Source organism: Marmota flaviventris, chromosome 7 (genome assembly GCF_047511675.1).
Source record: "Marmota flaviventris isolate mMarFla1 chromosome 7, mMarFla1.hap1, whole genome shotgun sequence".
Lineage (NCBI taxonomy): Eukaryota > Metazoa > Chordata > Mammalia > Rodentia > Sciuridae > Marmota > Marmota flaviventris.
This window is the reverse complement of record NC_092504.1, coordinates 117,008,946-117,024,553: the sequence shown is the minus strand read 5'-3', so window position 1 is coordinate 117,024,553 and position 15,608 is coordinate 117,008,946. Positions and strand designations below refer to the sequence as shown.

The 15,608-nt window shown below is 38.7% G+C and overlaps 1 protein-coding gene across 3 annotated transcripts in view; it reads left to right on the top strand.

The window, feature by feature from the left end:
- Trim2 (tripartite motif containing 2) overlaps nucleotides 1-15,608 on the top strand; it is a 108,493-nt gene that overhangs the window by 78,106 nt on the left and 14,779 nt on the right. For all 3 annotated transcript variants that reach the window (XM_027926729.2, XM_071614599.1, XM_071614600.1), the window contains exons 7-8: nucleotides 10,376-10,479; nucleotides 11,685-11,852. In XM_027926729.2, the coding sequence (XP_027782530.2) occupies nucleotides 10,376-10,479; nucleotides 11,685-11,852 (272 nt within the window). The remainder of the gene's footprint in view (nucleotides 1-10,375; nucleotides 10,480-11,684; nucleotides 11,853-15,608) is intronic.

The following is a 15,608-nucleotide window of genomic DNA, read 5'->3' as shown; positions in this document are numbered from 1 at the left end:
AATGATGTTGAGCATTTTTTATGTACCTGTTGGTCATTTGCATATCTTCTTTTGAAAAGCATCTGATTCCTTTGCCTATTTTATAATGAGGTTGTCTTCTTACCAATGAATTGTTCCTTATGTAACATTAGCCCCATATCAGATGTGTGGTTTGCAAGTATTTGTCTTCACTTTGGTAATTGTTTCTTTGACTGTGCAGACCTTTTTAGGTTTGGAAGATCCTGTTGTCTATTTTTGCTTTAGTTACCTATACTTTTAAGTTCCTATTCAAAATCTTTATTGCCCAGACCAATTCATGGAGATTTTTCCCCTATATTTTTTTTTTCTTTTTAAATTTTTTTTTAGTCATACATGGACACAATATCTTTATTTTGTTTATTTTATTTTCATGCGGTGCTGAGAATTGAACCCGGTGCCTCACATGTGCAAGGCCAGGGCCCTGCCACGGAACCACAACCCCAGCCCCTCCTCTGTATTTTCATTTAGTGGTTTTATAGTTTCAGGTCTTAAGTTTAAGTCTTTAAACCATTTGAGTTGATTTTTATATGTAAAATAAGACCAGGATCTAATTTTATTCTTCTGTATATCAATATACGGGTTTTCTGGGAGCTGGGTTGTGGCGCAGCGGTAGAGCACTCGCCTCGCACATGTGAGGCCCTGGGTTCGATCCTCAGCACCACATAAAAATAAATAAATAAAATAAAGCTATTAAAAAAAAATATATATATATATATATATATATACAGTTTTTCCAACACCATTTATTGAAGAGACTCTTGTGTGGCTGAGATTGTGTGTTCTAAGCATCTTTGTTGAAAATCAGTGAACTATAAATGTGTGGACTTATTTCTGGATCTTCTTTCTGGATCTTCTATTCTGTTCCATTATCTATGTATCTGTTTTATGTCAGTACCATGCTGTTTTTTTTAATAATAGATTTGAAGTAGATTTTACATCAGGTAATGTGCTGCCTCTAGCTTTGTTCTTTTTGTTCAGATTGCTTTGGCTATTTGGGGGGAATTTAGGGTTCCATGTGCATTTTAGGATTACTTTTCTATTTCTGTGGAAAATGTCATTTTAATGTTGATAGTATTGCAGTGAATTTTTAGATGGACATTTTAACAGTATTCTTCCAATCCACGAACATGGGATATCTTTTCATTTACTTGTGTCATCTTAAATTTCTTTCATCACTGTCTTACCATTTTCAGTGTACAGATCTCACCTTCTTAGTTAAATCTATTCTTAAGTTGTTGTTTAATTTTTCTTTAGCTTTATATTCTAACCCAGAGTCTAGTCAAAAGACAGCACTCAGTGTGCAATAATGTAGCTCAAAAAACATTTCTAGCTGGGCACCGTGGTCCACGCCTGTAATCCCAGCAGCCCTGGAGGCTGAGTCAGAAAGATGGCAACTTCAAAGCCAGCCTCAGCAGAAGCAAGGCTCTAAGCAACTCAGTGAGAACCTGTCTCTAAATAAAACACAAAATGGGGCTAGGGATGTGGCTCAGTGGTTGACCCTGAGTTCAATCCCTGGTACCAAAAAAATAAAAAATAAAAAAATTTCTAGGACTCCTGGTTCCTAATAGGCACTATGCTATTGATGAAAGTATATGAGAATTCTTCCCTCAAAGAGCTTACAGTTTGTATGACTAACTCACTCTTTTATGATGGGCTATATTATGGCTACAGAAATAAGAAGGAATTTAAACCAGGAGTGGAATGATTGAGTAGGATGTAGCCAAATTGATGGGTGAAAATGGCATCTCAAGCAGAGGGACCAGTGTGAAGAGAATAAGAAGGTAAAGAGAAAACATGATTGATGGTTTCAGATCATGCACATCTCATGCAGAGTGAGCAGGAAGGTAAAAGGATGCCGTTGGACAAATCCATGCCGGAGCCCAGTGTTTGTTTTCTTTCTTTCTTTCTTTCTTCTTTATTTTTATTTTTTTGTAATATTTATTTATTTATTTGTTGTTGTAGTTGGACAGTTGTTTTTTTTTTTTTTCTTCTTCTTCTTCTTCATTCCTGGACATTGAAGCCAGGAATGTTGTACCTCTAAACTATATACCCAACCTTTTAAATTTTGAGATAGAGTCTTACTAATTTGTGCAGGTTGACCTCAAACTTGTGATCCTCCAACCTTGGCCTCCTGAGTCACTGGGGTTATAGGCGTGCACCACCATGCACAGCTTTCCACTGCTTCCCGAATGACATCAGTGTTCTCCTTCCTGGGTATCTTTGTCTCTGGAATGTTTTCCCCATGTTATCCTTCTCCCAACAACCACCTTCTATTTTAGAATCCACAGTGATATTATTTATGCCTGGGTCTTATGACCTAACAAGACTGTAGATTCCTTGAGGTCAAAGATAATGTCATTATCATCCCCCCACATACCCAGAAGACAGTAGTAGTGTTGCATAAGAACTGTGTCTCTTTGAGAAGGATCAAGTCACGGTGGACTGCATGATTTCACTTTCCTCCTTAATTTCTCTCTCACTATCAGGGCCCAGTTCTGAGGCCCAGGGGGAAGCAGATCAGACTTCAGTGCTTAAATTCACATGTATTCACATGCATGGGACAACATTAGACAATGTCAAACAGGGACGGCCCAGGAACTTACTTTTTCAATGTATTGTACTTTTGGCTACACATGGGTAGGTTTTATACTAATAATGAGAAGAGTTCAACTTTCTTGTTCAGTAACACTTTCATGTTAGAACTTCAGGTTCTTAGTGCATAATAGAGCATTTATGGTTTGAACAATCTCTCCGTGCATGTGCTGGAGACAGCTGCATGTATTCCTGAAATCAGCCAAACTCAACTGCACACTGAGATGGCAACCACGAGTCTGCTGTCCCCTGGGCTTATCTCAAATGTACTAAGCTTCTTGTGGCACTGATTTTGTGCATAAGGGTACATAGTTTTATAAAATCTATATTAGGGTTTCCATCACCACCGTAAATACATGTGTCAGTTTTGTGTATTCGTGAAAGTGAATCATCCCTTTGTGGATGAAGTGAAGGATTTTCAGGAGTAATTGCAATTCACATTCTCACCATCTTCATTCCTCATCCAGCCCCCTACTTAGATGTGGCTCTGCTTTGTGAGCACTTTCTATGCTAAGTTGAGGTAGAAAAAGAAGGATGCGATCCTGGAGGAGGCCCCAGTTTAGAAGGAGACACATGTGTTAAAAACTTAGTACCGGGGCTGGGGTTGTGCCTCAGCAGTAGAGCTGCTAACCCTCAAGTATGAATCAAGGCATGAAAGTCAGGGCCGGCCAGTTAAGGAAACATCCCTACAGATAACATCTAAACATCAACTGGCTTTGAGGAGGAATCTTTCAAGTGGAAGGAGGAAAAGAGTGTTTCAGATAATGGAGAGCAGGTACAAAGGCATGAACGTGAGAAACTGGGTAGTTGGAGGAACTGTAAATGACTCCATCATCCTGAAGCATCAGATGAGGTGAGATGCAAGCAGAGACCAGCTTATGTTTCCCTGGTCAGCGGTTGGGACCCGTTCTGTAACCCTGTTTTCCTTGGAGTGTAGTCCACAAGCCATGTGCATCTGAATGTACCAGAGTGCCTGGTAAAAATGGAAATTCTTGAATTCTAAACCGCACGTCCAGAATTTGAATCTCTGCAGAGGGACCAGGAGTCTGCATTCTTCAGGCTTACACACAATGAAGTGGGAAAAATACAGCTCTGTAGGTTGTGGGGAGGAGGCACTGAATGATGTAGTATCGTGTCATGACTTACTGAGATTTTGACTTTCTCGAGAACCTGGGGACAGGAGGGGACTCTATTGAGAGTGTTGACCTGGAAGCAGAGAGACTATTAAGAGGCTACTTACAGTGGGCCACACGAGTTCTTATGAGCACTAGAATTAAGAGTGACATGATGGAATAGTCAGGAAACAGCAGATTTATAAAATGCTTAGGAGAGAGAGGGCAGAAATTGGTGATCAATTTGAACTCCCAGCTATGGGACTTGGGTGTTATAGGGATGGGAGGCAATAGTGTGGGTAGTTAACACTGCAGGCTCTGAGCTAGGCTGTCCTGAGTCCCAGTCCCAAAAGTTACTTAAACTCTCAGTGCCTTCATTTCCTCTATAAAAGGGAGAAAAAAGCTGGGCACAGTGGCACACACCAGTAATTTCAGCAACTCAAGTAGCTCAAAGAGGAGGATCACAAGTTCAAGGCCAGCCTCAGCAGTTTAGCGAGACCCTAACAATTTAGTGAGACTGTGTCTCAAAATGAAAAACAAGAAGGACTGGGGATGTAGCTCAGTGGTAAAGCACCCCTGGGTTCAATCCCCAGTGCAAAAAAAAAAAAAAAAAAGAAAAAGAATTTTCTTCATAAGGAGGTTTTGTGAAGATTAAATGAATTTAATACACAGCAAAGCTTAGAATAAGGCTTGGTACTGAATAAAATCTCAATAGTTTTAGGGAGGCAAAGTAAATGGGACTAATTAATAAATTATTCATAGTTCTAGTATAGAAATAACAACTAAGATAAGTAGTTAAGAAGACAGGAAGAGCTGAAAACCTGACCGTCTCGGTGTGAATTCCAAGCTGCTACTCATTAGCCATATGACTTGGGAAAAATTGGCCTCTCCGTGCCTCAGTTTCTTCATCTGTAAAATGGGGACGACATTAATGCATTTCCTCCTGTGGGAAGGATTAAAAGAATGCATGTAAAGGCTTAGGACAATACAGGCGCAAAGCAGGGACTTGATAAATGTCGATTATCATAGTTGGTGTCATCATCCACCAAGCTAAGACAAGTAAGAAGACAAGCAAGAATGTTTCAGTTCTGATCATCCAGGTAGGCAGTATGGAGTGTGGATTTGGAGCTCAACAAAGAAGTCAAGGCTAGAGAGATCCATTTGGAAATGAAAAGTAGACGTTCCTTTAAACCATGAGCTTTAATGAAATGTCAAAGACAGGAGTCGTGGTTCAAGGAAGAAAAGATGGGGAATGGAAGCAGGAGAGAAAACAGATATTCTCTGAACCAGGAATATGCTGTATGTCATCTCACTTAAAATCCTTAGAACGTATGATTTCTATATGTCATTTCACTTAAAATTATTAGTACATATAATATTCTTGCAGGTCCTAATGCAATATAATACACCTACTGTAGTATAATGTGTGGTACTGGGGCCAGTTCATACTGGCCTGCCATGGTTTCATGTTGGTGGTTTGAAATATGCCACAATAGGAGCTTTAAGGATACGGAAATGGGCAAATGCTCCAATCAGAGCCCTCCTCCACTCTCCCAGCCGCTACCCTGGGGAGCCAAATTACCATGACATCATATAATTATCCTTACCATTGAAGAATTAGAGGCTTAGAGAAGTGAAACTTATGCCCTTTGAATGCCCTTTAACTACTGTGGTTTTCCAAAGTTGAGCTATTGGGCACCTCCCATGCCTCAAAACTTGTTTGTCCACGGAGTGAATTACTGTGGGACTCTCATTGTATTGGAAAACAATTCTGAATGAGTTTAAAGAAGTAGCCTAGAGCATCTGTTGAGGATGATTCCTTGAACCCAGGGATTCTTTCCCCCAGACTATTAGGGTTTGCTGATTAGAAGCCATGAGCCGGTTTTGTTTCCTACTAAAGAAAGTCATTGAACAAAGGTAGAACTGGAAGATGTGGGAGGGAGGGGAAGAATTACAACTGAATTGTTTGAAATTGTGTGATTCATACGCCATACCTTTACATGTTGATGGAGAGTTGAATGGAACACTCATTTGTACTCTGCAACGGTGTAATTTAAAATGGGTGTGTAAAGCCACTTAGCATGCATTCAGAGGAAGATGCATTTACCCCTGCCTTACCTCAGCAAGCCACCACCCTCTCCCTAAAATATGTGAGGAGGAAGGTCATGCTAATTTGACATCTAAGGTCATTATAGGAACCCTGCCCCACCCCTCAAGAATCTCATCCTTGTTAGTCAGCTTTCCATGATTACAACAAACTCCATGATTATAATCAACTAAAAAAGAGCAAAGATTTATTTTGGCTCCTCATTTTGGAGATTCCAGTCCATGGTCATTTGGCTTCTTTGCTTTTGGGCCTGTGGCCAGGCAGCAGCTGTGAAGGAAGCTGCTCACCTCATGGCAGTGAGGAAGCAGTACCCCTGGGGTTCCAGTATCACCGCTCCCCCAAGGCATGTCCTCAATGACCTGACTTCCTGCCACTAGGTTCTACCTCCTGAGGGTTCCACCACCTCCTAATAGCACCACAGGCTGGGGGCCCAGACATTCAAGATCCTCACAGTAGCACTGAAGTATAGAGTGTAGCAGTGAATAGGGCAGATGCTGCTCCTGGCCTCAGGGAGCTTACAGTCTAGCCAGGGATACAGACAGGCAGTTAAAATGCTGTGTGATAGGGATGGAGTTTTCTAAAGGATATTAATAGGAAAATATGACCAGCGTAAGCCCAGAGCATAATTACCCTTACCTTTGAAACCTGGTATTTTAAAGTCTAATTAGAAAGAAGCAATGTATATGTTGGAATTGTTACGTAAAGGTCAGAAGAACCCGGTTTTATTCTTTCCACTGTCACTAACTACATGTGTGATGTGGCTAGCTTCAACTTGCTCATCTATAAAGTGGAAAGGTAGTATTTGTTCTGCTAACTCATGGGATTATTATAAAGAGTACGTGAGATAATGTACATGAGGTGCTATGAACACATTAGAATATTTCATTTTCCCATGCTGTAACGTGGCCTGTCTTTTTCCGCCCTCGTTCATTCAGCAAACATGTGTGACCCACCTGCATGGTTGACGAAACTGTTAGAGGTGATATGTGGCTCAGTTAGATTTTGTTGCGCTATTCCATTCAGAGTATTTTTGCTTTATTGAGCATGAATTTTCACACTAAGTTGGAGTGGGTAGTGAGAGGGAAACTGCATCTGTTGATCCCCATTCAATGCACGGGCTCACCTTACTTCTGTCATCCTCCTGGAAGGGTGGGTAGAAGTGACCTGGAAGAACATGGGTGACAAGCTTTGGACTTACAACTTCACTTTATGCTTCATAGATTAGTTTAGCATCTGGAAAAACTCCTTTAATGACCTTATGGGATTATTGATAAATTGTTCATAGTTCCTTTCAAAATTCACATTATTCATTTTTCCAGCCTCTGGATAACCATCAAATGAAATCTTTGACATCAAAGTAGACAGAAAAAAAAAAAAAACTTGTAAGTACACACTCTTCCAGCAGCGTGTTCGCTTGCAACATAGTTCCATTGCTCTGGTGACCTCGTATTGGCAGCTACTGAGCCCCTCACATCAGGGGGATGTAGGCTTTCCTTTCCCTGAGTCTCAACAGTATTAGTAGGGAGTCTAATTGTCTTCCAAATGCAATTATTTCTGATTCTACTGAGGTTCAAAAAGAATGTTCATTTCTCCACACCACACGCACAAGAGTGTGTTTTTATTTCTCTATTTCCTGTCTTGCAGCATCACTTCAGTGTTTCCAGAAGGCAAGAGGGATCTTTCTGACTTCTACTTAACTATCTTCTCCATTTCCCCCTTTTCCTTTATCTACTGCTGCTGCCTGCTGAGTCTTCTCTGAGTGAATAAGCAACAGACAGAAGATCAAATGAGGGAGAGTTGCAGGCATTTTGTCCCTGCCTGGACCAAAAGAACAGCACGTCAGTGTTTCTCTACTCCACCCGGGTCTTCCTGTGCCCACTCTCATTACATTTCAGTATTTCTTTCTTTCTTTTTAATATTTTTTACTTGTAAATAATATCTGTATTTTATTTATTTATTTTTTTTACATGTTGATGAGGTAGGCAGGCGCTCTACCACTGAGCCCCAGCCTCAGCCCCAGCCCCAACCTTCGGTATTTCTTACCTGTACCTCTGCGCCCTCCAAGCCCCAGGTGCATCTCCAATTCTATGTAAGCAATGATCTACAGCAGCCTGGGTTTTCTTTACAGAGTCACTTCTTCTTTTGTTCATGTTCCAATGAGAGTTCTAAGACTCTTCTTTCAACTATGTTTCTTTAACTGGCCGTGCATTTCTCGTTTTGCAAAATTCACTCACTGCTTTTGCTTATTAAATATTTTTGAAAAATTTTTATTTTTGTTCTTTGGAAGTCCTGACCTTTCCTTTACTACCTTTTAACAGTATTTCTAGACTAAATGTTGTAGAACTCTTCCTTTTTGTGGTCCTTCAGTTGTGCTATATCTGTTGTTCAGTTATATAGAAATCAGGAGAAATGACCAAAAATGAATAACACATCCCCTTAAAGGGCTAACCACTCCTTCCTCTGCCTTCTACCACCAGATGCCTCCTCACATTATTTATTTATTTAAAGATGGGGGTCTTGCAGTGTTGCCCAGGCTGGCCTTGAACTCCTGGGCTCAAGTGATGCTCCTGCCTCAGTCTCCTAAGTACCTGGGAGCACAGGTGTGCACCACCATGTCCGGCTCCAACATATCATTTTTAAAGCATGTTCCCTGATGCCATATTCCTGTGTATCCAGGGTATTCTGTGTGGATCAAGTATAAAAGATCCTCTCTTCAGGTACATTTGAAATAAAACAGTACGGTTTCCTTCACAATGTAGGAAAAGCTCTTTGGAGGAGCTGGACCTCACAAGTTTCCTTTCATCCTGGTGAGAGTAGACGAGATGCAGAAGTAGTGAACAGACCTGATGTGACTTCAATCAGGTGACAACCATGTGGGTCTAGTGAGAACCAGCCCATTTGAGATCCAAGCAGCTCTGCTGTAATCCATCACCAGATTCATTTCTTAAACCCAAAAATCTGTTTCAGGAGAGCTGATGCTCAGGATTCCCAGGTGGCACTTCTGCAGGTGTTAGATGTCAGCCAACCTCGGTGGGTCCTTGTGTACGGGGGTCCTCGTGTCCTCGTTCCTAAGGCACTGTGTTGATGTCTAAAAACAAAATCATCAAATGGTTCTTTTGAGTATAAAACTCAGTTATAAAACCAAGACAGTTTTCTTTCTCAAACAATTAAAATTTACACCTTCTTCTGGATCATTTGTTCTGGAACAAAACTTACTCTGTTTCCATCCATTGATACTTATATAGTTCTATTGAAGTAAATTATAAAAACATCTTTTGAAACAAAAACAGATAACTGTTAACCTATAGGTGCTATTGCTTTTCTTCCCTCTGCCTTATCTGTCCCTTTAAAAAAAAGAGTCTAGCTGGGGGCAGTGGTCCATGCCCTTAAATCTAGCCACTCAAAGGGTTGAGGCAGGAGGATCACAAGTTCAAGGCCAGCCTCAGCAATTTATCAAGGACCTAAGCAACTTAATGAGACCCTGTCTTAAAATAAAAAAATAAAACGGCTAGGATTGTAGCTCAATGATGAAATGCCTCTGCATTCAATCCTCAGTACCATTAAAAAAATGAAAATAAATAAATAAATAAAAAGACTTGGGAGGTAGCTCAATGGTAAAGTGCCCCAGGGTTCAATCCCTAGTACCAATCAAAAAAAAAAAAAAGGGTGAGAATATTTCCTTGTATTAATTTCCCTTTGTCTTTCTAATTTACTTAATCTGGAAAGTACCCTGTTGGGATACCTTTTGTAATTTCAGGAAGAATACACAGTTATTGAGATCTTGAATCTTAGAAAATAATGCATAAATGGATCCAGTATATGCAAATCAGCCTGCCCTTTCATACTATCTGTGGTCTTATAGTTTGTTAAATGCTCTGAAAATCAAGGGTCTAGTTTTCTTCTAAGAGCTACTGAGTAAGAAGGTAGAGTTTTGACAAAATTCCTAAAGTAAAGCTCCTCTCTTGTTGCATCTCATTGATTAGAATATTCATTTTTATTATTATGTCTTTGTGGAATTTGGTATGTTTTAATCAAGTAAATATGCATGTATAGATTAATATGAGAAGGTTGCATTTGCCTAAAAAATGATTTTTTAAAATTTTTGTTTTTTTGGTTGTTGGTAGACCTTTGTTTTATTTATTTATTTATTTATTTATGTGGTGCTGAAAATCAAACTCAGTGCCTCACATATGCTAGGCAAGCACTCTGCCACTCAGCCACAACCCCAGCCCTAAAATAATGATCTTGCAAAAACTTTATTGGTCTGGAAGAAAAGTTCAGTAGCATATGGGTTAAGTCATAGAGGAAGGGATCTCATTTTTTAAAAAAGTATTATTTAAACACAGTGTAGGGGCTGGGAATTGTATAGCTCATTCTAACACACATAAGGCCCCAGATTCAATCCCTAGCCCTACAAGAAAAGGAAATATAAAATAAAAACAATGAATTCTCAGATTATCAATGGAAGCTTGAGTTATTCCTTTCTGAAACTGAGAAATCAAATTCTCTTGTGCTTGATTTTTGTGCTTTTATCATTTATTTTTAGGAACCAAAGGAAGAAATAAAGGAGAGTTTACGAATCTTCAGGGGGTAGCTGCATCTACAACTGGAAAGATATTAATTGCAGACAGTAACAACCAATGTGTCCAGGTAGAGTCCCTACTGTGTACCTTTAACTACTTATATTAATAAAACCAATATAGTTACATATTTTCCAACTTTAGACTTAAGATTCATAGTACAAGGAAAGAGCCTTTTTTTTCCATGTTCATTCACACATATTCTATCCTTTAATTTGATGTGTAAATGTAGAACAAAATCAAAATAAACAATATAAATTTTGATATTGGTTATAATCAGATTGTAGAATCTGGAAATAAGTACTTATATCTTTAAAACAATCTAGAATATTAATTCATTGCATAAATTACCAACAAATCTGTTATGTACTTTAACCATTTAGCACAACATTTTTTTTTTAGGAATCTTACATATAAATGCATGCATAATGTTAATATACATTTTAGAACATCTAAAAGAATTTTATAAGGAGTTCATAAGGCAACAACATATGATGCGTTATCTTCTAACATGTGCCGTATGTGTGAAGAGAAAATGAAAGAACTTCATCGTATACTAAGGCCCAAACCAGATCTAGACAACCTGGCAAGTAACACTGCTAACAGGCAGACAACTGAACTGACCTTTTTCAACACCACTTACAGCCCACTCTAACCCAAGCGACTGCTATCGCAATTCATTTCAGTCACTCAGTTCCAATAAGACAAGAACCTTTTTGTGTTCATTTTACATTTATCTTTTTAATAGTCTGAACAGATCTTCACAGTACTATTCCAGAATAAATTTGTGCTGAAATTGATTAAACTATACTGATTAATGCTGCCTTTAAATCAGTGGTTGTTTTCTTTTTTAAAAATTTATTCTAATTTGTTATATGTGACAGCAGAATGCATTTCAATTCATATTACACGTATAGAACACAGTTTTTCATATCTCTGGTTGTACACAATGCGGAGTCAACCATTCGTGTCTACAGACATGTACTTAAGGAAAGAGCCTTTTTTTAATATTTATTTTTTGGTTGTAACTGGACACAATATCTTTATTTTATTTATTTATTTTTATGTGGTGCTGAGGATCGAACTCAGTGTGAGCGAGGCAAGCGCTCTAGCGCTGAGCCACAATCCCAGCCCCAAGAGCCTTTTAATGTGTCTGTAGGCTTTTCTTAACAGTGTTGGCATGTCCTAACCTATAGTTTCTATGACGGATCTCCTTGCCTGTTTCTTCCTGAGTGGTTTCTGTGAACATTCCAATCAACATAAATTGTTTTACAGATATTTTCCAACGATGGCCAGTTCAAGAGCCGTTTTGGCATACGAGGACGCTCTCCCGGGCAGCTGCAGAGGCCCACAGGAGTAGCCGTGCACCCCAGTGGGGACATAATCATTGCAGATTATGATAATAAGTGGGTTAGCATCTTCTCATCAGATGGAAAGTTTAAGGTAAGCTCAAGTATCAATAGACCACTAAACCATAGAGAAGAGGAAATAGGAAATAAAAGTTGAAATGGTCTTTTTCTTTTTCTTTTTTAAATCCAATCCAATGTTCAACAATTCTTCCTACACAAAGATATTCTTTCATCTAAATGTTGTAAAATGAGAATAACAATGATTGTTTTTATAAACCTGCTCATACAGATGCTCATAAATGTGTTTTCGTTTTATAGAGCAATTAGTTTGCACAGGTACTTTTTTTTAACCAGATTTAGAGGAAAACTGTCCTTATGACCCCATTTCAATGAAAAACATCATCCTTTCGAAAAGGGTTAGGAAGAAGCAATTTATACCCTTGCATTAACCTATAACTTGTCACATAGAAGTGCCTTCTACTTTCTCAGGCCTGAAACAGATGACATGGAAGAAACAGAATGAAACAGAATCATAAGACATGGTTTCTGCCTTCTAAAAAATGTATAAGCTCAGGAAGGAAAAAAGATAAATATACAAGAAAGGACAGGAAATAATTCATGGCAGCCTCTAATCAGTCAAAAGTTATTTCATACCATCTAAAAACATTGTGCTAAGGAACATAAGATTTGAAAGGAAAAGAAAATGGAGGCTGAACTTAAAGAAAAGATGCAGGTTGAGCTACACTTTGAGGGATCCTGCCATCATTTGACTTGTTTTCTGTTACTCCCACTATCTTATTTATGGAAATGTAAAAATGGTTTTGGTGTTAGTCAGCTTTCTGTTGCTGTGACAAAATACCTGAGAAAGTCAACTTTAAGAGGAAGAGAGACCCATTTTGGTTTATAATTTTGGAAGCTTCAGTCCCTGGTTGTTTGGCCTTGTTGTTTTTTACCCATTGTGGAATCATCATAGTGGGTAAGCAGGACACAGGAAACTGCTCACTTCATAGCTGCAGGAAAGCAGAAAAAAAGAGGAAGGAGCCAGTATCCCCTTCACAGGTACATCCTGAATGCTAACTTCCTCCTCCTAGGCCCTAGCTCCCAACAGCACCACATGCTGGTGACCAAGTCTTTAACATATGGCCTGGAGAATCATTTAAGTTCCAAACCATAACAGCTTCTATTTCTTCAATGAGTCACCAAAGACAGCCCAGTGGTAATAACAGAAATCTCTCTTCTAAGGTATCATCCAGAATTGTTATCATCCAGTCCATTGTGTACATTAAAAGTCTTTTTGATGACCATATGTATTGCCTTCTCTATTCCCCTTATTCAAACTATTAGAGACTTCTGTTTGAGTTGACAATATGAACTTTTACTCAGACAAATCAAGCAACTAGAAATCCATCTCTGTGGCTTATTAGTTCTTTGGCCTCCATTAAATTATGAAACTTCCTTGAACCTCAGCAGCTGCATATTTAAAATTTGGATTAAATAAAAAACTTATAGGATCTGAGTAAGGACTAAATGAGGTTTTATTTCTGGATGTCATATGTGCCTCATACTAAATAGATATCTAAAAAATGTTCTTTTCCATGCCTTTCATAACCCCATTCAAAAAAAAATGAAGTCTGTTTGACCAGCCATGATTCTTGACTCCAGGATGTCATGTGGATACCTGGTGGTCATTATTTTCAACCTAATACTCTAGAGAGGCCACTTTTCATAACCCATTCTGGTTCCCTGATGATGGCATAAAGTTTGCTCGTTAGTGATTTATCATCATTTTTGGGTAAGACATACCCAAATGTGACAACTCTAATATGGATGCTATGAAAACTCTTGAATGACCTCTCAAAAACCTTCATGTAATTTGGAGGCAACCTGTTTGTTCTTGTTTCGGATTCTAGAAAAATCATGGTCTGTCTGTACATTCAGGAGCTAATACTGAAATAAGTTTCACATATGAAGGCATGAGTTTGATATCTAAGAGAGAAGCATTTCCTCAAGAGTAATATACACTCTACTGTGTAATATACACTATATTACACGTATATTACTACCTATTATATACACTCTTCTTGGAAGAACTGGAGGCTTGGAGTTGGAATAATATTGGTATTAGTTGGAATAAACACTAAAAGCCACTCTCGCCCTCTGGAGGAATGGGGAAATGGATATGGTATAGTTTCTGCAATACCCTTTAAGATTGTTGATCAGAACCCCATGGTAAAAGGATAGCAAGCAAAAATACTTTAGTATTACAAATAGAGTTCATTCAAGTGTGAAATCTATACTATCAAGATATTCTTGCTTTTTTTCTTTTGGGAAAATTAAACAAGTGAAAGACATCTTTAACCTCACTGCAGATTCTTTGTATTTATTCCTAATAGTTGCAGAGATGTAACATCTTATTTTTTCCTTCTCTTTTATTCACTGATTGCTTGTCTCAAGTTTTATTCCTCTCTGCCTCCTTAAAGGTTTTTCCTTTTCATCTTCCCTTCTGTCTTGAATCTTCTAGTCCATCCAGGAACCTTTGTGATCAAAACAAACACACAACAAATATGGTGGTGGTCCCCATGGCCACCGAATTCTAAAATATCTCATCTCGTCCCTCTTCAATTTAAGAACCTAATTGTTCAGTTAAATACTCTCATTTGATCATTCCAAAGCCAGTTTAGAGGTTTTTGCGTTTTATTCTAACAGAGGGGACGCAGTCAATCCAGATGATTTTTATTTTACTGGTAGAATCCAGTGTAGCAAAACCAGAGTGATGGTGGAAGGGAAAGGAAAAGAAGTTTGGGTTCAACATGTAAGTAGTTCTTTTAGGTCTACCCTGGTTGTCATTACATGACAGAATGGAGGGCATACCTTATTGTCCGTTTTTGTTCTAGGTAGTTATCCATTAGGTATTGTGTGGTTGCGTCATTCTAAGTAACTGCTAGTGTTCATAACATTGGGTGGTGGTAATCAGATTGCCGGCTCTTCTTTTGATCTCTGTTGACGTCCCTTCCATTCAGACATGAAAGAATTATGCCATTTCTTTACATGCCATTATGCTGTAGCCTCTTTGATCTCTGGGCTAGATTGCAGAATCAGAATCAAATTTACACAACAGATTCCTTTGCCAAGAAAACCAGGGTTTCCTTGCTCTGATTGTGTTCCTTTGTCCAGAGAGATTAAGTCTGAATCTCAGTCATTTATAAACTTGGAAGAATAAAGGGTTGTACCAAATCTGAATCCCTACCATGAGAAAGCACCCACCCACCCTCTGCTAGTAAATTTAGAGGTCTGGGGTCGAACCTATGAGAATGTTATTGGGGGGGGGGGGGTTGTTAATTTTTAATTTAAAAAGTTATACATGAAAATAGGCTTTTAAGATGTGCCTAAGAGTATAAAATGAACAGTGAGTGTGTCTCCTGCCACCACTGATACCGCTTTCTAAGGTACAGACACTGGTTTCTCACTTTTCCTTTCAGAAGTACCATTGTCCCTTGGTGTCCATGGGGAATTGGTTCCAGCAACCTCCCACCCCTTAGATAACAAACCTGAGGATGCTCAAGTCCCTCAGATAAATGGTGTAGAATTTGCATGGAAACTAGTCACATTCTCCTGTATATTTTAAATCATCTCTAAATCACTTATAATGCCTACTACAATGTAAATGACAATGTTTATAGTTGTTATGCTATATTGTTAAGGGAATAGTGACCAAAAAAAAAAAAAAAAAAAAAAATCTGTATAAGTTCAGCACACACACAGACTTTTTTTCTTTTGCCTTCTGAATATTTTCAATCTGAGATTTGTTGAGCCTGCATTTGCAGAGCCCAGGATGCTTGGGCTGACTATA